Genomic DNA, 25,948 nt, shown 5'->3' with positions numbered 1-25,948 from the left:
CCACGGGCGAGAGCACGGCTGGGCTGGACCCCTAGTCCCTCTGTCCCAGGCCAAGGGAAATGGGGGTGGGAGACACAGGCAGCCCAGACCATCGGCCTCTTTTCCAGCCCCCTCGCCCCCGTCGGTCCGCAGGCTGCATTTCAAACTCTCTAAATCCAGAGCCACTAGTTCCAAAACAGTAAGTGGACTAAGTGGTAACAGTGGTCGTCGTCACTGGTCTGCAATGCTCACTCCATGCCGGCACTGTTCTGAGGGTGGGTAAACTGAGGCTCGGCTCTAAGACTCATCTCGAGGCTGGAGCACTGGAGGGCGGTCTGGCAGCCCGGCTCCCCTGCAGGGCTGCTCTCGTGTCGGGTCACCGCCTCCCAACGTCACGTGAGCTCCCACAGGAGTCACGGTAATGCCTTCTGCCACCTCAGCTGCCCCTGCCCTGAGAGAAGGCTGGAGACCAGAGCGACCTGACAGTAACCTAGAAGGGAGCAGAACACGTACTAGGTAGGACCGGGTGACACACCACGGCCAGCAGCCATCCACACCAACACCAGCCGAGACCCTCACATACAGCACTCTGTCTTAACCTCCTGGTGACTCTACACACGAATGCAAACATGCAGATGTGGGCATACGTGTGCATGGTCTGCTGTGTTTATAGTTGCGTGTGTGTGTATGTGTGTGTGAGAGAGAGAGATTTACGGGGGGGTTCACTTAATAAGTCAGGTAAATGCCTAGCCCCTGTGCTATACATTTGACACTGATATACTGTAATTTTGCCATGTATAACGCTTACTTTTTTGCCCAAATTTTTAAGGGAAAAATAAGGGTGCACACTGAACATGGCAGTACTAATTCCATATCTATAAGTGTTTGTAATTCTTTTATTTATGTTTACACATTAAAAGTATAAATCTAGAAAGCAATAATGATGTCCATATGCAAAAAATACAATAATTACTTTGTTTCTGGAATATGATAATCAGTTTTGTTTCTAAATATAAACAAATAAGTAACTGATTTAAAAATTAAAACGGAAGATCTTTTCCTGAAAGTCTGGGCCAAAAACGTGGGTACCCATTCTGCACTGCAAAATATGGCGATACCAAATGCCAACCATCACCGGAAAAAGCCATTTAAAAACTACATTATGTGGCCGTACCCAGGTGGCTCAGCTGGTGGCAGAATCGTCCTGTGCACCAAAAGGTGGCAGGTTCGATCCCTGGTGAGGGCACTCACCTAGGTTTCAGGTACGACTGTAGGTCAGGGTGCCTGGAGGGGGCAACAAGTCGATGTTTCTCTCATATCAATGTTTCTCTCTCTCCCCTCTCCCTCCCTCTCTCCCAAAATTAATAAACACATCCTCAGGTGAGGATTTTAAAAAACTTGTATGTATGCATTGGAGTATATGCCTGTGCATATGTTGTGTATGTGTGAATAAAAGGGATGTACACTTTTTAATATGTATTCCATACAGCAGGCTACCACGTCTCAGAAAGGACAAGTGATCTGTCCAATGTCACACAGCCTGTGCAAGGGCTGGAGACACTGTTTGAATGCAGGGTTCTGACCCCAAAGGGCATGTTCTGACCTGCCCACGAAACCTGAAAAACCCTACCTTCACCCCTAGTGACAGAGCGCTACGGCGCTGGCGACACTGATGCCAGAAGACAGCGGCATGAACGTCGCACGTGGAGCCCCCACCGCTGCCGCCCACGGCAGGGAAGGGGACGCAGTGAGGACACAGCACGTCTGTCTGGGCCCGCCGCGTCCCCTTGACAGCGCGTCTCAACCACTCCCAGGTGTCAGCCTCCTCGGCAGACAGGGGCTCCCAAAACAAACAATCCCCCATGGGCTGCCCGATCTCCCAGCCAAAGAACGAAATGGATTCACCATCATGAGCATGAACAGCACCTTGAATGAACACGTCCCTTTTTAAAAAAATAACGTTGCTTCGTGACCGCCTCTCGATTCCCTGCAAATAACACAATTACTGGGTAGCAGTTTCACTCTGCTCTCACTATGAGCCAAAGCCCAGGCTTGGCCCTTGCCAGGCGTTACCTGGTTTGACCTCTCCACGACTTCCAGTGGCGCTGTCATGATCATCGTCAGCCCGGTGGTCAGGGACCCTTAAGCACAGCACCGGACACCCTTGCTTCGCTTCCCTTCTGTGGACCTTTCTCCTGCAGACTCCGTCCCGTGCGGGAACTTTCGCACAGAAAGCCGAGTGCGTTCATCTAAAAGGCCCCCTGGGGTGAAGGCTCTCGTAAAACGCGGAGCCGGTCCTGTGGGAAGGGCCTGTCTGGTTTTGGGGGGGGATGCCGACACGGCAGACTGACACGCAGCGGGGACACCTCCAAATGCATGACAGTGAGCAAGCCGGGAGCACCCAGGGGGGACGGGGCCGCCACTTGGGCTTCTACTTACCAGCTCTGTGTGCACTTTAAGGTGTGCCTGCAGCTTATATTTATCTGGAGTCGAGTAGTCACAGCCAGCAGTGGGGCACTTCAGCAAGATGTTACTGTGTTTCTGAATTACATGGCGTTTAAGGCAGTTTTTGGTGATGGAAGAGTAATGACACTGGGAGCAATAATACAGATGTTCCCGGGTGTGGGTGCGGACATGCATGTCAAAATGCACTTGGTACCAAAAAAGTTTGCCTAAAAAAATATGTGCACGTGAGAAGAAGGAAGTTTCTTTTAGACTGAACTTGACTTTTTAAAAACTATCACCACTCTGTAAGGACCACACTCCTCTACGTCTCCCGCCTGCGCGGGCCACCCTTCACGCTCCCCACCACACCGCTGCTGGGGGTCACTTCTCAGAGGCGGGCGGATGCAAACATTAAGGGGCTACTTCTTTCGCCTGATGTCAGAGCCGGGAGGGGAGGACATGACTGCCGAGGACCGATTACGGTGCCCAGTCTGGTTCTGCACACACTAATACTAGCGTGCTGGCGACACGCGGGTCACCGGGGCACCGCCCGACCTCCCGTTCTCCGGGGACATGGAGGCCGCGCCTGCTCTGTGACCGGAAGGTTCTGTTCAGGGCCTCCTACAAAGGGCTGCCGCCACGCCCTAACCGCTCTGCTTATCTAGACCTCGGCCACCACGTAAAGCTCTACGCCAACCGTGTCCTGTGCCAGAAGAAGGACTCTCCTTGGGTAAAGCTCTGCATGCAGCCTGACTGAGCCGCACGGCTCTGTCCCCGTCACCCCAGCCGTCTCCGCAAAGACCGCACACAGGGGCGGCCGCCCGCGGCTCCCGACAGACGGAGGGCAGCTCGCCTGGAAGCTGCTCTTTGCAGAGACGTGCGCTCACACTGCACACGAGGTGGGCGGATGGAATGAGAGGCCCGCCAGCTGCGCCCTGCGCCTCTCTTACCACAGTATTCACACTCCAGGTCTCCGTACACCTTCCGGAGCCGCTCGCACAGGCCGGTGTCCATGCGCCTCTTCTGCAAGCTGTCCAGGATCCGCAGGAAGGCGTTCATGTTCGCCCGGTGCTCAAGCGCAGGGGCGCAGAAGTCGGCCTGGCCCAGGGCCGTGTCCTTCTCGCCAGCCGCCGGAGGTGAGTCCGAGGCCTCAGCTGGGTTTGGCCTGGGGCACCTACTGGGGTCTGGCCCCTCAGGCAGGAGGGCAGCAGCCTTCTGCCCTTCCCCCAGGGGGCTCTCGGAGGCCTGGGTCTCCTGGTCTGTAGCAGGGATTCCAGCCTTGGGCGGCAGCAGGGTGACTTCTTCGCCCTGAGTCCGGGTAGGGCCTCCAGGCTGGGTGTCCTGAGCCTTCTCAGAAGCAGCGTGAACCCCAGCAGAGGGGGTGTCGTTTTTAGGCAACAGCTCCCCGGGAACAACCGCGTGGGAATGTAGGTCCGGGGGCTCCACGGCAGCGGCTCCCAGCGCACACGGCGGTGGGGTGGTGCTTTCGGCCTGGGGGGTGCTGGCTAAGTGCGTGGCCGGGGCCGGCACCTGCAGCAGGGCCTCCGGCTCCTTCCGTCCCCCCTCGGTCTCCACATCCCCAGGGCAGGCCGCCTCCTTGGGCGCGCTGACCCCCTGGAACACAAACTCCTCTTCGGCCAGCTGCAGCTGGCTGCCCAGGGACTCCTGCTGGATGTCGCCCCCGGGCTCCAGGAGGCAGAAGCTCTGGTTGATGGAGCTGGTGAAGACGGCCGCCTCCTGGGCGGCCCCGTGTACCTCCCGGATATGGGCGCGCAGCCGGATGGAGCTGACGAACTTCCTGAGGCAGACGGCGCAGATGTACACGAAGGGGTGCTTCCTGATGTGCAGCTCCAGCGCCTGGTACTTGGTGGCCCCATGGCCGCAGAGCTCGCAGGCAAAGGGCCACTTGTCGCCATGGACCAGCATGTGGCGGTCGCGGTCCAGCTCATTCTTGAACTTGCGCTCACAGATGTGGCAGTCGTAGAGCAGCTGCCGCTTGCCCTCCCTGGTCATGAGGCAGAGCTCATCCAGCGCCTCCTGGACCTGCTTGTCCTGAGGGTCGTGCACGTGCCGGACGTGCTTGATGAGGTTCTTGACGTCCGAGTACTTCTTCCTGCAGAAGCGGCAGTGCTGCTTGACCTTCTTGTGCACCCGCTCGACGTGCACCTTGAGGTGGCCCCTGCTCAGGCAGGTGAAGGCGCAGTGGTCGCAGGAGAACTTCTCGCCTGTGTGCTTGCGCAAGTGCACGTTGAGGTTGGCCTTGATGGCGCTGGCATAGCTGCAGTGGGAGCACTTGTACGGCTTCTCGTTGGTGTGGATCCTCAGGTGGGCCTGCAGCGAGTGCTTGAACTTGAAGACCTTGTTGCAGTACTCGCAGGTGAAGATCTTGAGCTGGGTGGGCCCTAGCCTGGAAAGAGACAACAGCACAGTTACTGCTGGAGACCAAACGGCAAAGGCTCCAGAGGGAGCTCAGTGGGGCTCAGGGTGGAGCCCTGACGTGCACTTGTCAACCAACAGGACCGAGGACCATCGGGGACAGAAGCGAGGGTCCGTGGTCCTGCACTCAGTCTGGGGGGAGGGAGGATAGGTCAGCACATGGCTGCACCACTGTGTGGGACAGGTGGACTGGCATGTGACCAGTGTGAAAGAGAAAGCCACCCCTAACCCGGATGCGGGTGGCCGGGAAAAGCTGTCAAAGCAGAGATGTCTGAGCGTTCAGGCACAGAACAAGGAGGAGGGAGGCCGGAGGAGGAGGAGGAGGGGGACTGTGTCGCTCAGAATGTGGACGAGAACCCGCTGGGTGCCAGGGCTGCCTGCATGGGTCCCGGGCAGTCCAACAGGGCCAGTCCTGCCCGAACGAGCCCCGTCTGCGCACCACCTGCTCCGGCTCGCTCGGTAGCTCCAGTAGCGCAGACTTGCCTACCCTGCAACCAGCCGACAGGGCGGCAGCCTCTCCCTCTGCTGCAAGTTCCCACAGCAGGGCCGCCCATCAGCAAAAGAGCCCGGACTTTCTCCGGGCGCTCACTTCTTCCAGGAAAAGCGCACTGCAGTGTCTGACTGGAGTCTGGAGCAGAACCAAGCCTTGAGAACTGAGCTACCTCTTCCTCTCTGCTGAGGACACGTCTGCCCACAGATGCATGTGGCACTGAGCTCTCGGTGAGGCGAGCACCCACGGGCCTGGGCGGCTGCAGTGAAGGACCGCAGGTCAGCTGCACAGTTCTCTGGCACGGTCACAGAAGGCCCCGTGCTGACTTGTGCCACGTGACTTTCTCCCACTGCCACAGAGTCTGCATCTTACTCTCCTATGTCATGGCTGGTTTTGAACTTGGACAGCTCTCCGAGTTCAGTGGTTAGTCATTAACTCATTCATGACTTATTAATAAGTGAGTGCCATTGATTAACACTTGCCACATGCTTCAGGCACTGCTGGGTCTCACGTTCGGGGTGGGGGAGAAAAGCACAGTCCCCCTCGGAGCCCTTTCCCTTTCAATGGCCGCTGTGTGTGGGGAAAGAGACGGCAATAGTAACAAATAGTCACAGCGAGTGAGCACTGAGCACTCAGCATACGCCAGCCCCTGTGCTAAGTCTCTAATCCCAACCCTACCATTACGCCCACTTTACAGATACGAAAACTGAGCCGTTGCCCATAGTCATACCATTAGTGAGCAGTGAGGCCCGGGTCTGAACCTGAGCAGACTGCCCGTCTCCAGAGCTACCTCATTCCTTCCCATCCTCTGAACTGTCTGAAAACACCGCCCAGGGGGGCCGTACACCTGGAGAAGGCCCCTATGTGGGACACCCATTGCTGTTGGCACAGCCATGCCTTGTTTCTGAAAGCAGCAAGTGACAGTCACCAAACCACTACGACGTGCATGGGGACAGGAGCTGGCAACGAGCCAAGGGGGTAGGCAAGGCCTCCTCTTCCACGAGGGCTCCCTCTGGACGCATGTCCCGGTTCCCAGGGGAGGCCTCAGCGACACAAGTGACCACACCGCACTGTGAGCCAGACAGTGTGGAGCCTGGAATTATGGGACTCTCCCCACCACTATGTTTGATCAATGCAAGCTGCCTTGCCCTTAAATCAAAAATATTCAAATGGATCACAGTCCACGAACCCCAGAGGGTACACTTCACAGGGTGTAATTAAAATATTCAAATGTGGAAGTTACTGCACGCTAAATCCAAGGCTAATTTAAGGAAAGTCATTTGGACTTCTCTCAAATCATAAAGATATCCAGAAGGTGACAAATTTTATTGGTACAAAGAACACCAAAGGAAGAAAGCTTGGACTCAGAATGTTAATTAAACAAACACACCCTGGCACTTCCGTCTCTGATGCAAGATCTAAACGGTCTTAGGAGAACCCTCCACTGTGCTGTGCCATCAGAGAAATACCCAAGAACGTCCTCAGCTCCCTGTCTCCCGCCAAGGGGGCGAATCTGATGTGGACGCTAAGCAGCCTACGACTGACTCTCGAGTGTGGGCCGCTGCCTGAGACCGTGAATGGACCCACGGGGCTGCCAGGCCCCCGCAGCCAGCTCCTGCTAGGTTACGGGCTGAGGCCCCCCCACCCACTGCGGGGGAACGCGATTGGGCACTCCGTTCAAAAAGCCAGGCCTCTGGGTCCAGAATAAGAAACACAAAACCCCAATGAAGGGGCTGAGCTGTTCTCTCTTACGCAGCTCAGCATGGGAGGTTCCACTCTGACCGGAGCCTTTGAGGCGCCCAACACAGGAGACGACGTTGGCACATGTTTTTCATTCATTCATTACCTGAAAAAAGTATTCCAGACACTAGGGATGCACAGGGATGGAAAACAAACACGCTCCACGCTCTCTGGGAGCTGATCTGTAGAGGAGCGTGGGCCAGGCCAACAGCCCCAACACTGAGCAGGGAAGACCGCCGGCTCTGGACTGTGATGGGAGAGGAACCGGGTCAGGGCAGACCGAGCTCCCTAAAGGGGCAGCGCGAGCCTCCCTGAGGCCTGGGCAGCTGAGCAGAATGACCAGGGGGAGGGAAGACATCCAGGAAGAGCACAAGGCCCCTACAAGTAGAGGTTAAGGAAGTAAAACGCACCCAGATGGCTGGAGCCAGAGAACCAGAGGGTGCACGGAAGGGGGCCGGGCCGGGTGGGAGAGGGGGCAGCCCCGGAAGGCCTGAGGCCAAGTTCTCCCAACAGCAGTGGGAGGCCTCAGAGGGGACGAGCCAACGAGCATTTTACAAAGATCCCCTTGGCTGCCATGTCCAGAGTGGAGATTACAGCACACCCTCATCATGTTACAGCATGTCCCCGGAAAGAGAGTTTGTAAATAATTTCAACAAAAAGAAAGTGCAATGTGACTAATATTAAAAACAAGATACAAAATCACTCCTAAAAGATAAACTCAATTTTACAAAATATACGGGCTGCAAAAAGGCCGGAAGGGAATACACTAAACTATTAACGGAGGTGATCTCAGGGTGGGGAGGTCACAGAAGCACTGGCGCTTCTCCGGACGTCCCAGAGTTCCTACACGCTGAATCGGAGCCACCTGTGTGTGAGGACCTGCCTGAGACGACCTAGCTGACAGACTGCTATAACCTAAAGGTCTGCACCTGTTTTACAAAGCGAAACTGTCACACCAAGAGTCTCTTTCACAACAAATGTGACGAAATAGTAACAGAATATATGACAATAGAAATACAGCCTAGATCTGTTCATCAAATGCTGAGTATCTGTTCAGTACTGACCTACCTGAAACTGGATTAGCGTTTGGCTGAAGCCCTCCCCAGCAAACCTTGAAACAGCATGAAGATAAGTAGCTGAGGTCTATACATCAACCTGAGTTGAGACCCGAATGATCCCAAATTTAATTCCATTACGGGTTTGCCAAAGGAATGAGTACTTTTACAGCCTCATCAATAAACTCGGTCATCCACATTCGCAAGAGGGGACCGAGCCTACAAAGTAATGAAGCCACCACATGACACCATGTTCCAATGGGAAAGACCACCGTGGCACCAGATGCTGCTCGGCTGGTTCATCGCTCATTCTCTCCACCGAGTCAGACTCTACTGGCCGGTGCCGCAGGAGCTTGGAGGCAAAATCACCTGTGTCAGGTCACAGCAGAGGGAAAGCAGGTCCCCACAGTGGCCGTGTCTGTCCCGTCCCTGCTCACATCCCCAGTCCCTGACCCAGAACAGATGTCCAGCCTGAGGAGCCAAATGCCAGGAGAAGAGTCCAGAGCCACCCAGATCGGTTCGGCACTAAAACTCACTCTTCTTCAAGGACACCTCGTTCCCCCTCCTCCAGAAACAGAGGGAGCCCCTGGTGTCTGTCGTTTTCTTTGTTTTTCCTCTCAGCTGGAAAAACATCTGCAGAGCTCAGGGCGTCAGTGTGCCCAGCCCCCACTGCCCCCCTCACACACACGGCTGAGACGGACCCAGGGAGCATGTGGAGGGCACACGCCCGCCTTCACTGTGGGCTGCAGACTGGCCATGAAAGAGGGGCGGGTTCTCCAGGTAAACCGCACCAGTGTCCTTCACAGAGCAGAGCCCTGATCAGCCCTCACGCTGTCCTCTCGCCCTCTGTGGCGGCACAGGAGCCAGCCGCCGGCGGGAGTCCCACGGAACACACGCACTTTACCTGCTTGACTTCATGGGCTGCTCATACGGCGTCTGCTGGATCGCGTACTCCTGGTACCCTCTCCGGGGCGCCCGCTCGGCCGAGGCGGCCTCGGGGTTTGTGGCTCCTGTTTCTGGGGGTCCGGCTTCCACGGGAACAATCTTGGTAGCACCTGCGAGGGGGCACAACGCGCCGCGTGTTAAAGAGGCCCCGCGAGGGGCCCCGCCGCAGCCATGCAGGGAGCAGAGCCTGGGGAGCACGCTTCCACCCGGTGACACCCGGGCACCAGTTTCCCTCAGGCCACACATTTAACGTGCGTGTGCGCCTGGGGGAAATGGGTGCACTTTCCGATTACCTATCAAAGAGTCCCGAGGTCCTTTTGCACTTGATCTATTTATTAAAAATACACAAACGTATAGACAGATACAGACATGTTTACCTGCCAGGTGTTGTGTGAAACCACAAGAGTTGAACTTTACATAAATGGAAAATTGCATTGACAGCACGGGGTAGTGGCCCTGGCTAATGTGCTCAGTGGGCTGGGCACTGTCCCACAAACTGAAAGATCGCCAGTTCGATTCCCAGTCAGGGCACATGCCTGGGTTGCAGTCCAGATGCCCAGTAGGGGGCGTGTGAGAGGCAACCTACTGACGTTTCTTTCACAGATATTTCCCTCTCCCTTTCCCTCCCTTTCTCTCTTTAAAGATAAATGAAATCTTTATTTAAAAAACAGGGTAGTGGGCAGGGCAGAGGGGAGCAATCGGAAAAAAGGTGGGGCAACTGCAAATGAACAAAAACAAAAATGTATAAAAAATTAAAAAGTAACAGCTAATAAAAGAAAAGCGGCACAGAGCAGAGGAAGCTGCTGGCCCCCGGCACACAGGCACGGGCACCACCCGGGTCCAGCCCGGGAGCGAGCTCCCTTCCCATCCCGCGGCCTCTGCTTCCGCACACAAGCGAGCGAAGGGCTGGGAGTGAACACACTCAAAGGTCACCTTCTGTGTGCAGCTCTATGGTGTGAAATGGCCGAAGACCTTTCACGGCAGCGGACACTTCAGACGAGTGTGCACTGCACACGCGCACAGGTGTCTATCAGGTGCGTTAAAGAAAAGGCTCCCGTCTACCTCTCACTTCGGCAAAGGAAATTAACTGCACTTTTCACTCCCACTTAACAGAAGTCTCAAAACACTACCATCATGTTTTAAGAAATCATTGTAGGAACTTCCTCTAGAGATGGCTGAGAACGGGAACCTCTTTCCGGGGTCCCCACTCCCCAGAACTACGTAACACTGCTCTGAAGTAGGGTGAAAAAGGTAAAGTGACTTTCCAGAAAGTTCTTCCAGTCACAAGTTTCACGCGGATTATTCTCCACTTACCAACTTTCCCGGCACTGAAGTATTAGGAGGCGTTTATTCAGCATGTTCATTTTAAATAATGAGTTACCGTGAGTATAGAAAAAAAGGATGCTTAAAAGGCACTCGCTGTTTTTAAAATCCTACACTTGAGTTTTAACATTTTATTTCTCATCTATCACCCCAAACGGATAGGTAAAAAACCCTATTATTTTACTGTGGAACCTATGGTAACAAACTGCTCTTAGTCTAAAGTAACACTTTCTGGAAGAGACTTTTAAAAGAAGTAGCACATGATATCCACTCGCTAGTTTATGTGAAAGGGGGCCGGCGTCCCCAGTAAAGTATCTGAGGAACCCACTAACAATGCACAAAAGGAGTGAGGCAGCGGGAACTGAATACTCAGCATGGTTTTGGAGAAGCAGGGCCCCCCGTGCTGAGCTCAGTGGGGGAGGGGCGTGCAGGGGACGGGCTGGGCCAGAGGGCAAAGACAGAAGGCCTGTCCTTGGTCGCAGCACCTGTGCAGCCGCTGGGGCGGGGCGGGCAGGGGGCAGCTGCAGCGTGGCCCCCACCCTTCCCGTACACGGCACACACAGCCCTGCCACCGTCCTGGGTTATCGGGCGATGAAGTGGGGCCCCAGGGTCCAAGTGGTCAGGCTGCCCTCAGTACAGCTTTGCCCAAAGGTCCCCACTTCCCGCTTGTCCTGGTCACCTGGGATGGCCTCGTGGGCAGTTAAAACCACACTGACGATGGGCTTCTTCGCTCCGGACGCCTGCCCGGCCTCCTTCCCGGAGGGGACCCTCTGGACCTTCTCTGTTCTCTGTGGCCGCGGCCTCCTCGGGGCCTTGTCTCGGTCTTCTTCCTTAAACTTCTTCTCCAGCTCCAGGTCAGACTCGTTACCTGAGGAGCAAACACCGAGATGGAGAGAACACCCTCTCCGAGCAGAGAGAGCTGGGCGGCGCCCAGAACCCATCTAGGGGGTGGTGAGGGGATGTGCCTACGACATGCATGTGGGTCCCTTGGGGCAGGCCACCACGTCCCTTCAGATGTCATCCTGGGTCCTTCCACCTGTCATTGAGTCAGTACACAGTCCCTGCACCCCCACTGCAGGCCACGGTCCAGGCACTGGGATGCCCCCCGCCTTGTTGGCACGAACCCCACCAGACTTCAGTCACTCACAAACAACTCTGGGTGGGAGAGATCCCCAAGACCTACAGCCTGAGAAGAAATCATCACTTCCTCATCCTACGGTGTGTAGGCACCTCGCATGCGCCGGGCAGCCTCCTAAAGCGCCATCACAGACCCTGCCTGCGCCCCGGGGAGAGGCCAACTTGCAAACAGGTGCAGCTGGGGACAGGCCCCGCACACCACCTTAACTGGGAAGGGGTTGGGGCAGTGGCGGGGAGGGAGGGTAGGTTCTAGCTAACAGGTCAGAGAAGACTTTCCAAGGAGGCAACCCTCCCACTAAATACAAAAACAAGTATTTGCAGCAAATCACAGGTGGTGGTCAAAATGGCAGCATTTCCCTCAGAAGAAAAGGTAGCAGAGACGAGGAGTAACTGTTCCACAGGTGCCCTGAGTGGCTCCCTTTGTGGAGAAGCAGGGTGGCGGAAATAAAGCCAGGGTGGGAAAAGCTGGGTCCCAGAGGACCGGGACGCCGGGAGAAGTCTGGAACCTCCTCCAGTGAGTGGCAGTGCTCACAAGGCCCGAGCTGCACGAGTGACCGACACGGGCCGGCTCCTGAGCAGCCAGGGCTGCGCCGGCAGGTCGTGGGACGCAGTCACCAAATCTTCTGGCTGTTCAAAGGCAAACTGGAAATCCAGGTTTTCATACAAAATTCGATTTTTCAAGGTCTAGAAGGTGATGGTGAGCCACTGAACCACTGTTTGGTGGCAGGGGGGACTTGATTAAGTTTGTGCTTTAAATCTGCACCACCACTGGGAGAATGAACTGAATCTGTTCAAAAGACATCCACACACATGGAGGACAGCGTGTCAGCCACAAGCAGGACAAGAGCCAACTCCGCATGGCCAGGCTGGGCACTGGCCTGAGGGGCGGGAGCCACTTGGACGTCCAGGTAAAGAAGGAGGGAGTGAGCTCTCGACGGCACAGCTGTCCCAGACTCCACAGCAAGATGCAGAGAGGGAAGGAAGGGGCAGGGCTCTCCCCTGACGCAGAATCACGGCCGCAGACCTAACCATCTGTCCCAGTACCACCTCCTCAGAACGTCCTGACAAGCATCCACAGCCCTCCATCAGAGAGGAGACGAGTGGGTGGCTGGCTGCATGTAGGGAGGGTGCGGCGGGGGCTCCCGGAGGGTCATCAGAGGCGAGGTGGGGGCCCTGCAGCGATAAGGCAGAAGCCAGAGACACGGGAGAGACCAAGGAGGATGGCCTGGGAACTCGGAGCTTCCCGAGATTCGGGTCTGCCTGCACCCAACAAATGCCTGAAGGCAGACAGACGAGAGAGAGGCACAGGTTTTTAGGGGGTGAGTCTCTCTAAGAGGAGGCAGGGAAGGGCCTGGCTCGTGCAGACGGACCAGGCCTCACTGGCTTTCCAAGTGCTACGAGCGAAAGTCTTCGGGCGCCTGACCCCAGCATCAGTGCTCGGCACCTTTTCAGACCTGGTGGAAGCAGTTCCACGGATTTCTGTGAACTGCCTGGAAAAGGTCCTCGGTCAGACAATTAGCCCCAACACTAAAGATGTTAACACAGAACTGAAAGGAAATGATGGCAGACGAGATCCGCAGTCACCCAGAGCAGTACCTCACTCTCCCACGGCCGGGGGAAAGAGGCAAGGTGCCGAGAGAGCCAGCCAGGAGAGCCAGCCAGGACAACCGGCCCGGGAAGGGCAGGAGGACCTTATCTTCCAGGCGAGCCCTTCTCAGTGCACACTCACTGCAGAGAACCACCCAGCTCTCCTCAGAGGTGCCTGCGCTCCCGCAGCTGCAGGCTGCTGCATGAACTGTTGCAATACTTACCCCACCTGCTCCCCCGCCCTCACCGTGCCCATCAGGATGCCCTGCAGGATGCACCCCCTGGACACGGGGCCCTGCCCTGTCCTACCCGGTCCTGCCCCCTCACACTCAATGGGCCCTCTGACTTCTAATACCTGCTCACCCCCCTCTCTGTCCCCCTCTGCCAGTGCGGGACCTCCTCTCCTCCTGCCGAGGCGGCTCCACACAGCCTGGCAGCACCAGGCACAGCAGTCCCTCTGGCTTTGAAGGCTGCCGGGCCAAGGCCGTCTGTCCCAGTGCCTCTTGGCCATCAGGGCTGCCATGGCGGGAGACAGCACTTCTTTCCAAATGGGGGTCACGATGCTCAGCAGTGACTTGTCTTGGGAAGAACCGTTACTTAGAGTAAGTCCCATTGTGTCACAGGCTCTGTCACATGCCATCAAGTTCTTCCACTGAGGACACACGGCAGTCCACGGAACTTCAGACAGCAAATTCAACAGCGTCACCACCTCGCCGCCCAGCGCCATGGAGCCGCTTCCACCACGCTGATACCGAGCAGCACAGCCCCGGGCTGGCCTCCAGGATGCTGAACAAGAAAGGCTTCCCTCAAACAAAAGCGTCCCTAGCACAAGCCCTGCTTTTTGGGAGCGGTTTCTAGCTGAGACATCTGAACGGCGGGGCTGGCCACCAAAAAGGAGCAGGGAGGGGCACTTGTAAGGAGCTGGACGCCGAGCACAGCACCGCACACGCCACACGGTGCACCACCCGACACCAACCCGCAGCACAGACTCGGGCTCAGGAGACTCTGACAAGAAGGACGTCTTACGTCCCCAGGACACAGCCTGTGGAGGACTCCATGGACATGAAGAGGAGCCACGCAGCAGCGTCTAGGGACAGTCAGCAAACACTGCCAGCTCTCCCCACCCTGGGCGCGTGGCAGGGCTGCACTTCCTGGCCCCGTGAAGTCGGGTGGAGCCACGCAATCAGCTCTGACCAACGAACTGCATGGGCAGAAATGACAGATGCCCCCCCCCAGGGCCAAGGGGAAACCATCAGGGCTCCCCTCCCCTTTCGAGGTGGACAGAGTGGGGAGAGAGGGGTCCCAGGAAGGGAGCACTAACGTCCAGGGCAGACCCCACACTGCAAGCGTGCCAAAGACAGGGTGGGGTTAAGACCGCAGCCCAGATCACCACCGGGTTCCATTCGCCTGAGCAGTGCAGACATAGGAGAGGGCCGACGGGCAGAACAGGGAAAGGACGTGAGAGTTACCGTTTGGCACGGAGAGAAGTGTGACATCCGGACCCGGCCCTACCCGCCCTCCTGACTGCGCACGTCCCAACACCCCTCACTCAGAACCCTGATCGGGGCAGCCGGCCTCAAGTCGGCTGTGCTGCCAACACAAATACGGCAGAAGGCACTCAAAGTACAATCTGAACATAAATGCCTGTCTTCTTTAGGAAGGATTGAACAAGAGTAAGAGCACCTTTTACAACTCTCTCTGCGTAAAATGACCCCAGAAATAATAAGCTGGGAAAGGTTCAGAAGTCACTTTTATAAACCCGACACAGTGATTTCTGGAGGCTGCAAAATGTTTTTCAAAAACACCAGCTGTTGCACATAATGGCATAAAAAATCTGTTTTCCTGGTTTCTTTTACTATTCACATGCAGAATAAAACAAATGCTGAACGCACATCAAAAGTGTTACTTTAACTTGCTGTGGTTCAGTGCACAGAAGTCTGTTTTGTTTTCCTCTCATTGTTTTAACCAGCTAAAGAGTCAAGGTCCATTGTTTGAAATGTCACCGAGCTGCTCGTTAGAGAGCACGTATCAGAACAATTACGTGAGAATTTCCCGAAGGGTGACATGGTGCTTGGCACACTGAGACGTGCGGAGCGGTGGGGCGGACGTCGGCCGCAGGACTGCTGGGCGGAAGGTCATGTCTGTATGTCTGAGAGGCCCCGCCAGTGGCCTGAGCTGCTCCTTCCCATGTGGTGTCTGGGGACGTCCACTTAGTCGCTCAGATCGATGGATCAGGAGGCCGTCCCCTACAGCCACGAGGTGGGGGTCTCGGTAGAAGGCCTGTGCCCACTGCCACCGCTGGTGATACCGCCACGTTTGTCACAGAGGGGAAAGGGAGCCTCGGGGCCACACGGAGGGCACTCTGGTTTCTCAGGAAGCAGAGCAGGGCCCGAGAGAGGCGCACGCCCATGAGGGCGGTCCACACCCACGAAGCAGGGGCGAGCTGGGTGCTGGGCCAGGGGGTGGTGTGGGGCTGGCGCAGGGTCAGGGTGGGGGGGCACGCGATGGTGCCCTGACCCCACCTCAAGTGAGTGTGGCTCCGGGCCCCTAGCCTCCTCAAGTCTAAAATGATGAGACTGGGTCTGAAAAGGCAGGTTTCTACGCCAATCCTAAGGGGTCCCATCCTGTGGGACTCAGTTAAGACTCTTGAAACGGGAAACCTACAGCATTGGGAGATCACGGGCACTTGCCAGGGGTGGGGGTGACTGTGAGTGGGAGCACCGGGGAGACCTGAGGAGACGGGGCACTCCTGTCTCCTGACAGCAGTGGCGGCTGCACAAACCCGCACGCCGCCTCCTGTGACATCCTGATGTTGATGCTGCAGTTACGTCAGACGTGACCACTGGGGGGACCGGGCTGAAGCGTGAGCAAGGCCTTGCTCTATGATCTCCGTGAATTCCTGTGAATCCATCACTATTTTCAAAGTACAAAGTTTTACCTTTTAAAGGGTTTCTCCGACTTGAACCAGACTGTATTATTTTCTCTGTGGGCCCTACAGTTTGAAATATTTTACCTGCCAGATTGCATGTGTGAAGATAACCCCTCTGCCCACATTCATGGATCAACTCTGTATCTGTCTCACCTCAGTGAGGGTACAGGCTGACCGTCTCTGCAACCCCGCGCCACCGACTGAGACGCCCCTGCAACTCGGGCTCGGCGGGCATCAGCCACCAGATGACACGCTCAATTCAAAGACGACACACAGCCAGAGCCCACGATCACTACAAAAGCAGCACCTTCCCAGAGAAGTGAGGCTGGCATGAATACGCGCCACTTCCAAGCAGTACCTGAACCAGCGAATGCTGCCCCTCGCAGCTGGAGCGCTCCACGAGCCACCAGCCCAGCCAGCACGGTGGCGGTTACCTGCGTCGCCCTCGTCCTCGCCCAGGTTCAGCACAATGATGCAGATGTGCTTCCTCAGCTGGCGCGTGTTGGAGAACTTCCGGGAGCACTTGGCACACTCCAGGCAGCCCGGGGCCGGGCTGCGGTGGTCTTCCTCCGGGGCCTGTGGGCGGGCCGTGCTCGGGCCTGCGGTGCCTTCCGCCAGCTCCTCCTCGGTGCTCGGCTTCTTCGTGGACCCCTTAGGCCTGCCCCTCTTCCTCTTCATGACGGACAGCTCTGCCAAGGAAACCAGAGGGTGCACAGAGTCACACAGGGGACAGCACAGGTGTGCACCCAACTTCCACACCTGGGAACGGGTCTGGGGTCCCATTTTATTAAAAAGAGTTGACGACCATTCCAGAAACTGACACCTGCAAACAGTACCTTTAATGCTAATATATTTGCATCTGGACGCTAAGAGGTGGGCAAGGGTAGGCTCGCAGTGGTCTGCACGGAAAACAGTACATAATTAATAAGCGATAACACGAGAACGCACCCTGTGTGCTGTGCAGGCGCAGCTGCAAAGCTGCACAGTCAGTTCTGCGACGCTGTGACTGAAGAGACCGTCTGGCAGGGCCTGCACACCTGCTGCCTCTGTGAAGTGGCCGCCGGCCCCAGGGACCCCGCGGTTCCCTGCCCACCCAGGGCTTCCCTCCGGGGCTTCTCGGAGGCCCGTTACCCAGCTGTGCAGATTATTTCAAGACATAATTACCATGGCCAAATTTTTTGGATAAAAAAAGAAAAAAATAATGATAATCTAAAGCCACAAATTATAGGGCTAAAGATAACAATATTTTCAAGTTTCCTAGCGACCTAATGATTTAAATGTCAGGGCCAGAGCTGCTTTAGAGAAAGTTTCCTATCATTTTACCACTTGCATTTCTTCTTCATTGGCATTTGTTTTTCAGGCATCCGTCTCCAGAACGCAGGTGGGAACAAAGAGGGGTGCGCGGGCTCTGGGAGCCCAGGGCTCTGGTGTGAGGGTGAGTGGTGGGATCCTGGGTGATGTGGCTTGAGAGGGACGCTGAGCGAGGCAGAGCAGGGAGCTGGCACCTCCTGGCTGACGCCCCACCTTAGTCAACTGTCCCCCTAGGCACATGCGATTCAGCATCCTCTTCAAGTCTGAACATCGGGGGCAAGGGCCCCAGATTTAAGCACCATCTTGGGGGAATGGCCACCTGCAGGATTCGGGTGCCTTCAAGATCTCTCCCTGCTCTCTCCATGGCTGTGACTCTGCACAGCACAGTGTCAGCCACATCGCCCACAGGTCACTGTTGCTCCCAAGTCAGGGGGGGGACTCAGGATGGTCCTGGAGTGGAGTCTGCAGGGCAGGAGCAGCAGGGCAGCGCGAGCCCTGGACACAGGACCCTGAGAGCTCAGGGAGGCTGCGCCGTCCCCCAACGCCAAGCCAGCTCTGGCCTCTGCACTTCCTTCTTTTTCTTTTTTAAAAGATTGTATTTATCTTTAGAGAGAGAGGGGGGAAGGGATGGAGGGAGGGAGAGAGAGAAACACTGATCCATCACCTCTTGTTTGCACCCCAATCGGGGACCAAACCCGCAACCCAGACCTGCGCCCTGACCGCAAATCGAATGAGCGACCGGGCCAAGCGGCCAGGGCTGCACTTCCTTCTCATTCCTGTTCTTTATCCTATAAAAGCTTCCCGCCTTCCGTTCACTTTCTAGTTCTCACTTGTGAAGCATTAAAGTTTTGTTTATATCACCTAAATTACTTTCCTTAATCATTTTTAACATTAGGAAAAGAAGCATTTGGAAAAGAAGTCATCCCTATGGCCCAAGTTTCCAGTAGGAAGAAAGGGATGAGCAAAGCGCATCTCAACCCTGTCCCAAATGCACAGTGTGGGGACAGCATCCCCACAGTCAGAGGACAGTCCTTGTCCACCCAGGGGCAAAAGCTAGCAAGGGACAGAAAGAATCAGCCCAAGATTTTTATTCAGTCAAAGACAACATGAGCATTATGAAAAAAATAGCCCAACATTATCAAAAATCTAATAACATGAGCCCTTTATTTGCCCATCAGTCAAGATTGCAAGGCACTTTCCCGGCCATTACCTCATTTTATTTTCATAAAACCCTTAAAGATGGATGTAGTCAGTGCAACTTTCACACTAGGAAGAGAAACGAGGGTCCCAGGGGCTGAGGGACTCGGCCGGTTTTCCAGAAGCAGCTGCTGTGCTCACAGAGCTGGGGTCCGGGTTTCCTTTCTCCCGGCCCAGACCCTTCTGCTTAGTCACGTGGCCCTCAGGTGGGTTCTAGACAGTGAAGGAAGCCAGTGTGTGCGGCGCTGAGAATACTGGCCGACGGGGAGGTTGACCAGGGTTCAAATCCTCCCAGAGCCCCGGTTTCCAACGTGAAAGAGAAACACAGGCTGACTCTGTCTCACTGAGCCACTGTTAACAGGAGAAATCCACCCAGATGCTGAGCCCAGGACTTGGAGAGGCTGGATAAACGGCACCTGTGTATTATGATGGACACAGTCATCAGTGTTCTGACATGGTCTCTCTCTAAGGGACTGGTCCCCACACAGCCAGTCCAGTGCTAGGTCATGTGATTCCTCAGTGCACCCCCATTCATGTTCACTAGGGCTCGTTGCCCCTGATCTCTTCGTTTAAACATACCTCACACACCAAGAAAGCCCAGACTTAGCGGTGTCATTACGCCTGAGCCCACGGACACATGGACAGAGCCAGCCTTCCAATCTCTCACTTTGTAGCTCAATATCTCGTCAAACCAACTGGAGAACTTAGAAAAATCCTGAACACTCACACTGTCAGGCCCTGACAGTCCATCTCCGTGACGTTTATTTCTAACCAGCCCGGGAAGCAACATGGAGATGATGAATTATTGATGAGAAGGACACGAGGGAGCGTGCGCCTTCCAGGCCTGTGGGCCACACAGAAACCACTCCCTGCGACAGACAGCAGCCGGGCCCAGGACTCGAGGCAGCAGGAGGCTGAAGGCACCCTCAGCCTGCCTGAGTGTCACCAGCAATGATGTGGACACACCAGGCCACACCAATCAGCGATCATTACTTATTAAGCACACACACCTCAGCCCTGCGCAAAGCAACCCCGCACGCGTCCTCCTCAAAGCCCCGGGGAAGCTTTTGTGTGACTCCCTTTCTGCCGAGGAGGGTGCTGAGGCTTCAGAAGGTGAGTTCTTGGTCCCGAGACAGAACTAATCAATGGCAGAGGTGTGACTGGAACCCAGTTCTGTTAGCGTCAGAGTCAGTGAATTTCACCTCTGCGTCGGCTCGGGTAAAATCACAGTGCGGAAATAGCACCTTCTGACCTGTAAGTGCTGCGGACAATTGACGATGGTACTGCCCTGCTACCTGCCTCGGCACCAGCCGACCCCTGCCCTGAACAGGTGGGTACAAAAGGAAGGGGAGGGCTGGTAAGCACATCGTGCACCTGGTGGGGACTAAGGCATTATTTGTCTCAGAGCCACTTTTAAAAGAGGACCAGTGCCCTATGCTCCTGGAACAGATGACAAGAGCCACCTGCCTGCACCACCAGCAGTCTCTGTGGCTGCAGTGCAGGCTGGGCCCTGCATGATGCCCACGGAGGGCGGTGGGGGCTAACAGCCCCTGAGCCAAGCTGAGCTCCCTGGTGCTTGTACATCAGCCCTGAGCACATTTCATGCTTGCCTACCTGGAGAGCGAGGCTGTTCCCGACTCATCGGCCCAGACGTGGGGCTCCTTTCTGTAATCCGCACAAAGGCCTACGGGCCAGCCTCAGCCCTGCCAGGACGGAAACCCGAGTCTCAGACTCCTTCCCCTGCCCTGCGCTGCCTGCCCCAGTAGATGGAGTGGCTCGGGTTCCAGTGGCCACCGGAACAGCAAGAACCATGTGCCCACATGCACGCAGGATGACCTTACTTGGGCTAAGTGCCCAGAAGAGGCAGCGCAGATGTAAACTGGGATGCCCACCGCCCCTGGGACACATCCTTTAACCCAGTGACTAGACTAAGCATCCCCCCTCCAGCCCAGACTTCATTCAGAGAAGCACTGGAGTCCACTGGTGCCTGGATGCCCCCCAGCAGCCAGGAAGCAGACCCGACAGGAGGAGAGCCCGGGCCCGCCCCAGACCCCGCACCCAGTACTGCGCCCAGCACCGCACCCAAGCATACTGCAGGTGCCGGGTTACCAGTTAAAGAAATGTCATAGGGAAACAGGAGCGGGGGAAGGCAAGATGAAAAGGAGAAGAGAAGTCCTTCTACGGAAAGTCTGAGAGCAGGAAGGAGCTGGAGGAGCCAAACCAGATTCCCAGGAGACCCAGAGAAATCCCCTCGAGCAAGCCCAACTGCCCAGCCTCCCTCAGGATGAATGAGTATGTGCACGTGCATTCTTTCACACACACACACACACACACACACACGAGGGAGAATGAGCTCGGTCCATTCAACAACTCGTTCTTGGACCACAGCCAGACTCGATTAGAAAGAGGGAAGGAAAATGGAAGGGTCTTCTGCAGACCACGTCCCCACTCGACCAAGAAGATTAAAGGCTATAAAATGAACCAGAGGACTTAGGAACCTCCTGTTACAAAGGGAGACCAAAATAATAAATCAATTACTCAGCTAAAAGTTTAATTAAACCATTTCGAGTACCTCTCAACCTAAAATGAATTGTGAAGGTTAAACCTGAATGGAAATCATTAGAGACAAACTAAGCCTTTACAAGCCTCAAATTTCATGGACTTGCACAAAGAAAAACAGAAGAACTTAGAATAATAAGATTTTTGAAAAAATTTTCTCGTATTTAGAGTTTGAGTTACTAAAGACTTAAGAAATACTTTTTTTTCAGTTGGACAGCACAGGCAACTACTCTTTGTATGTACAAGTAAATAAGAGAAAATGTATTTAAGAATTTAAGTCAAAAGTCAATTAGCCCTGGTTGGTGTGGCTCAGTGGACAGAGCACCAGCCTGTGAACTGAAAGGTCACCGGTTCGATTCCTAGTCAGGGTACAAGCCTGGGTTGCAGGCCAGGTCCCCAGCTGGAACATGGGAGAGGCAACCAACTGATGTATCTTTTGCTCATTGATGTTTCTCTCTCTCTTTCTCCCTCCCTTCCCCTCTCTCTAAAAATAAATAAGTAAGTAAAATTTAAAAAATACATAAGTTAACAAGGAAAAAACTTATAAAAGTAGCTCGATGGTAAGAATTTGATTACACCCAGAGGTCAAAGGAACACGAAGACATTTTGACGCTAGACGGACCCAAATCCTATCCCCCCGCTTACTAACAGTAACCATGAGTGCGGGCACACTGAGTCCCACTGTGTTTTGTGTACTGTGCTTCACGGACGCTGCATTTTGACAGTTTGAAAGTAAGACTCTTCACCAGCAAAACGATCATGACTCGCTTTATTGAGGTAGTCACTTCACGGGGCGGTCAGAGCCAAACCCACAGTATCCCCAGGTCTGCCTGCTCGCTGTTTGACCCATATTCCTCCATCATAAATCTGGGCATCTGAGTGGATTAGAAGGCCTGAACGACAGCATTGCCCAGCAACACCGAACACAGACAGAGAGAACATGTCGCCCAGCAGCAACGGACTACACATCCTTCCGAAGGAGACACGGAAATTCTCCTGGAGAAACCACATACCTCAATAAACCAAGGTATTAAACCAAACCTCAATAAATCAAACCTCAATAAATCAAATCTCAATAAATTTAAAATGACTCAGATCATACAAAGTATATGGACTAAAATTTAAAATAACAGAAAGAAATCTGAAAACTCCAAAAAAGAATGAAGACTAAATGTCCTCTCCTCAGTAACAAATGGTCAAAGCAGAAGTTGTAAGAAAAATTACACAACACATTGACTGAGATGAAGAAAACAGAAGCGCAACATCCCAGAACTTACAGGATGCAGTGAAAGCAGTTCTTGGAGGACAATTTATAGCCACAGATGCCTCTGTTAAATAAAGAAGAAACATCTCAAATCAACGGCCTACCCTTCCAACTTAATAAACTAGAAAGACAGAAGTGAACCAAACACAAAGCAAGCAGAAGGACAAAAATATAAAGATCAGAGTGGAAAAAAAGGAAATAGAATATAGAGAAAACAAAAGAGATAATCTACAAAATTAACAAAGTTTTAGGTCAACTCAGCAAGAAGAGGTTAAGATTCAATTGCTATAATCAAGAATGAAGAAGGGGCCCTGGCTGGTGTAGCTCAGCGGATTGAGTGCAGGCCTGCAAACCAAAGGATCGCAGTTCAATCCCCAGTCAGGGCACATACCTGGGTTGCAGGTCAGTTCCTGGCAGGGGATGCACGAGAGGCAAACATACATTGATATTTCTCTCCCTCTCTCCTTCCCTTCTCCACTAAAGATAAATAAATAATAATAATAAAATCTTTTTAAAAATGAATGAAGGAGGGGATATTACTATTGACTTTATGAAAATCAAAAAATTCCAATTCTGTGAACCATTGTATGTCAACAGATCAGATAAAGTTGATGAAATAGAAGATGTCCTGGAAATACACAAACTCCTGAAGCTAGTTCAAGAAGAAATAGAAAAACAGAAATATCCTTATGACAAGCAAATAGAGTAAATCGGAACTCAAAAACCTTCCCACCAAAATTAAAAGCCTGACTAAATGGCTTCACTGGTAAACTTTTTCAAACATATAAGAAGAATTAACACCAACACTCAGAAATCTTCCAAAAACAGAGGACGGAACACTGCCCAACTCATTCTATGAGGCCACTACTAACCGATCCCCAAACCAGACAAAGACATCAAAGACCATAGGCCAATGTCTCTGAATACGAATATTTCTATCAAAATGCTGGCAAACCAAACCCAGCAGCATATTAAAAGGACTACACAACATGACCAAGTAGGATTTACCCCGGGATGCAAGGGTGACTCTACGTATGTACGAAATTCCATCCACGTGATACACCGTGTCAACAGAACAAAGGGAGACATCCCACACGAGCATCTCCACAGACAGAAAAGATGTCTGACAAAGCCTAACACCCTTTATGATAAAAACACTCAACAAACTAAGAAGGGAACTTCCTTAACCTGATAAAGTATATTTAAAATAGGTACCACAGATAACATGATCCCTAACGGTGAAAGGCTGGATGCCTCTCCCCGAGATCAGGAACAGAACAAGATGTCTGCTCTTACCACTTGCATCCAACACGGTCCCAGATTTCCAGCCAGGGCAGTTAGGCAAGAAAATCAAGTGAAAGGCATCCAGTTGGGAAGGAGGAAGTAAGACTATCTCCAGCTGCAGATGACAAGATCTTACGTGTGGGGGCAGAGCAGTCTACTACACTTACAAAGGTAGATTCCTGAAGAATCTACTAAAAAATTATTAGATCTAACAAACAAGTTTGGCAAGGCAGCAGAATACATGTCCAATACACGAATAACAGTTGTGTTTATTAACTAGCAGTGAACAATCTGAAAGTAAAAATAACAAATTTATTTCCTTATCGGCAGCATCAAAAACATATAAAATACTTAGAAACAAAAAACCAAGGAAGTATAAGACTGGAACACTGAAAAATGCAAAACATTGCTAAATAAAGTTAAAGACCTAAACGAATAAGAAGACACACCATGTTCACGGATTGGAAGGCTTAGTATAAAGAGAGCAATAGTCCCCAAACTGATTTACAGATTCACATGGTCTTTATCAAATTCAAAGTGCTTTATTTGAAGAAACAGACACACTGCTCCAAAAAAATCATATAAAATATAAGAGACCCTGAAGAGTGAAAACAATCTGGGAAAAGATCAAAGTTGGAGGACACAGTTCTCCTATCTCAAAATTTACTACTGGTCTGAGGACAGACCTACAGACTAATGGATGAGAACTGAGAATCCAGACTGATACTCGTACCTCTGAGGTCAATGATTCTTCCCAAGGGTATATAGACCATCCAGTGAGGAACTTGGGAGGAGAGACGTGCTTCCTCATTTTACATTGTTTTAATCTTCTCCAGCAAGGTGTTATTACTTTTGCAATTCAAACAAAGGAAGCACAGAGGAATAGTGAAACGGCTCTGGCGGGTTTCCCTGCATAGAGCCTGACCCAGGAGCAGCACCCGAGTGCGCTGGGGAGTGAGGGGAGCTTTACACCCGTGGGTCTGCCTGCAACAGCGAGGAGGGTGAGTTCTGGGGTCTCGAGACCCCATTCATCTGTTAGTGGGGCCCCTGGTCTGGACAAGGAGAAGGAACAGGCCCACCTGTGAAATTGCACCGAAAAGGCGCTGCAGAGACAGTAAGAGGTGTAGGCTCCTCGGCAGGGCCCCCAGGTCTAGGAAGTCTGGGGAGCTCTGGCTGGGATGAGGGGGGCCACCGAGCCCTTCTGAGTGGCTGGTGGCAGGCAGCATGGGACGTCTCCTCTGGAGGCAGAGGGGCAGCAGAGCCACGTGTAGGGAAACAAACAACCCAAGGTGACTGGTTTGACCGCCCCACAGCGATGGGGTGTGCGCTGGGTCAGGCTTTGCACTAGGGTCTGGGATTACGCCAACTACCTGTCAGCCACCTGGACATCATCTTTGGAAGAAGTCTATCAGGTGTTCGCCTGTTTGGTAATCAGGTTATTTGGTAGATGCCCGGGGCCTGGCACAGACCTCCGTGCCCCCTCCCCTTCCCCTGCAGACAGAATCACATGTGAACTGTCAGGCAGGACGTGAGCAGGAGGAACCGCCCACGGCGCCCCTGCCTTCTCGGTGGCGAGAAGACGGATCTGTTCACAGGCCCCAGATGGGCTGAGGGAGGCCCGGACACCACGCTGACGGCACGGATGGGGTCACGTTGCAAACACTGCTGTCCTCGTCTGCCGTGACTGCCACGGGTGTGGATTCTCTCCGTTTTCACCTTACGTGGCTCAGTGTAACGGGAACAACTTCTCACGTCTCAACAACTTAACGCTCCGTCGGGTGTACTCTTCCGAGCACCCTGGGAACAGCCAGAGAGACGCGTTAACCAGCACACTTTCTGTCTGGAGTCTGTCCTCGTTCACTGGGTCAGACAGGTGATCAATGAGCCGCCCGTTTATTAGAAATGCACCTGAGAATTCCCAGGAACGAGCAATTGGATTATTGGTGTGACTACTGAACCCTGCAAGGGGACAGTCACCACCCAGATGGGGCTCCTGCACAGGAGACCAGCCACTGTCTGCCACCACATAACCAGAGGTTCGTGGGGGCTTGCTGCTAACTCCTGTCTGCAGCTGCTCCTCCTGTGCCGCATATGTCCTGCATCTGTGGGGACCTAATTACACTGCACAACGCTTCCTCCGACCCCTCCGCCCCCTCCGGCCTCTGATGCCACTCAGGAGAGATGACCGGACACTGCACCCCAGATGTACCTCCTGGAGTACGCTGTGACCGTGAAGGACTCCATGCAAGCAAAGCTTTTTGCAATTA

The 25,948-nt window shown here is 53.8% G+C and overlaps 1 protein-coding gene across 2 annotated transcripts in view; it reads right to left on the bottom strand.

The window, feature by feature from the left end:
* The window catches only part of ZFAT (zinc finger and AT-hook domain containing), a 114,033-nt gene that overhangs the window by 66,924 nt on the left and 21,161 nt on the right, over positions 1–25,948 (bottom strand). For both annotated transcript variants that reach the window (XM_037166717.2, XM_053661188.1), the window contains exons 3-7: positions 16,501–16,755; positions 11,093–11,281; positions 9,050–9,200; positions 3,375–4,831; positions 2,419–2,651 (exon numbers count right to left, since the gene is read on the bottom strand). In XM_037166717.2, coding sequence (XP_037022612.2) covers positions 2,419–2,651; positions 3,375–4,831; positions 9,050–9,200; positions 11,093–11,281; positions 16,501–16,755 — 2,285 coding nt within the window. The remainder of the gene's footprint in view (positions 1–2,418; positions 2,652–3,374; positions 4,832–9,049; positions 9,201–11,092; positions 11,282–16,500; positions 16,756–25,948) is intronic.

Source organism: Artibeus jamaicensis, unplaced genomic scaffold, assembly GCF_021234435.1.
Source record: "Artibeus jamaicensis isolate MK-2021 breed Jamaican fruit bat unplaced genomic scaffold, CSHL_Jam_final scaffold_916, whole genome shotgun sequence".
Classification (NCBI taxonomy): Eukaryota; Metazoa; Chordata; class Mammalia; order Chiroptera; family Phyllostomidae; genus Artibeus; species Artibeus jamaicensis.
This window is presented reverse-complemented; position numbering and strand designations above follow the sequence as displayed.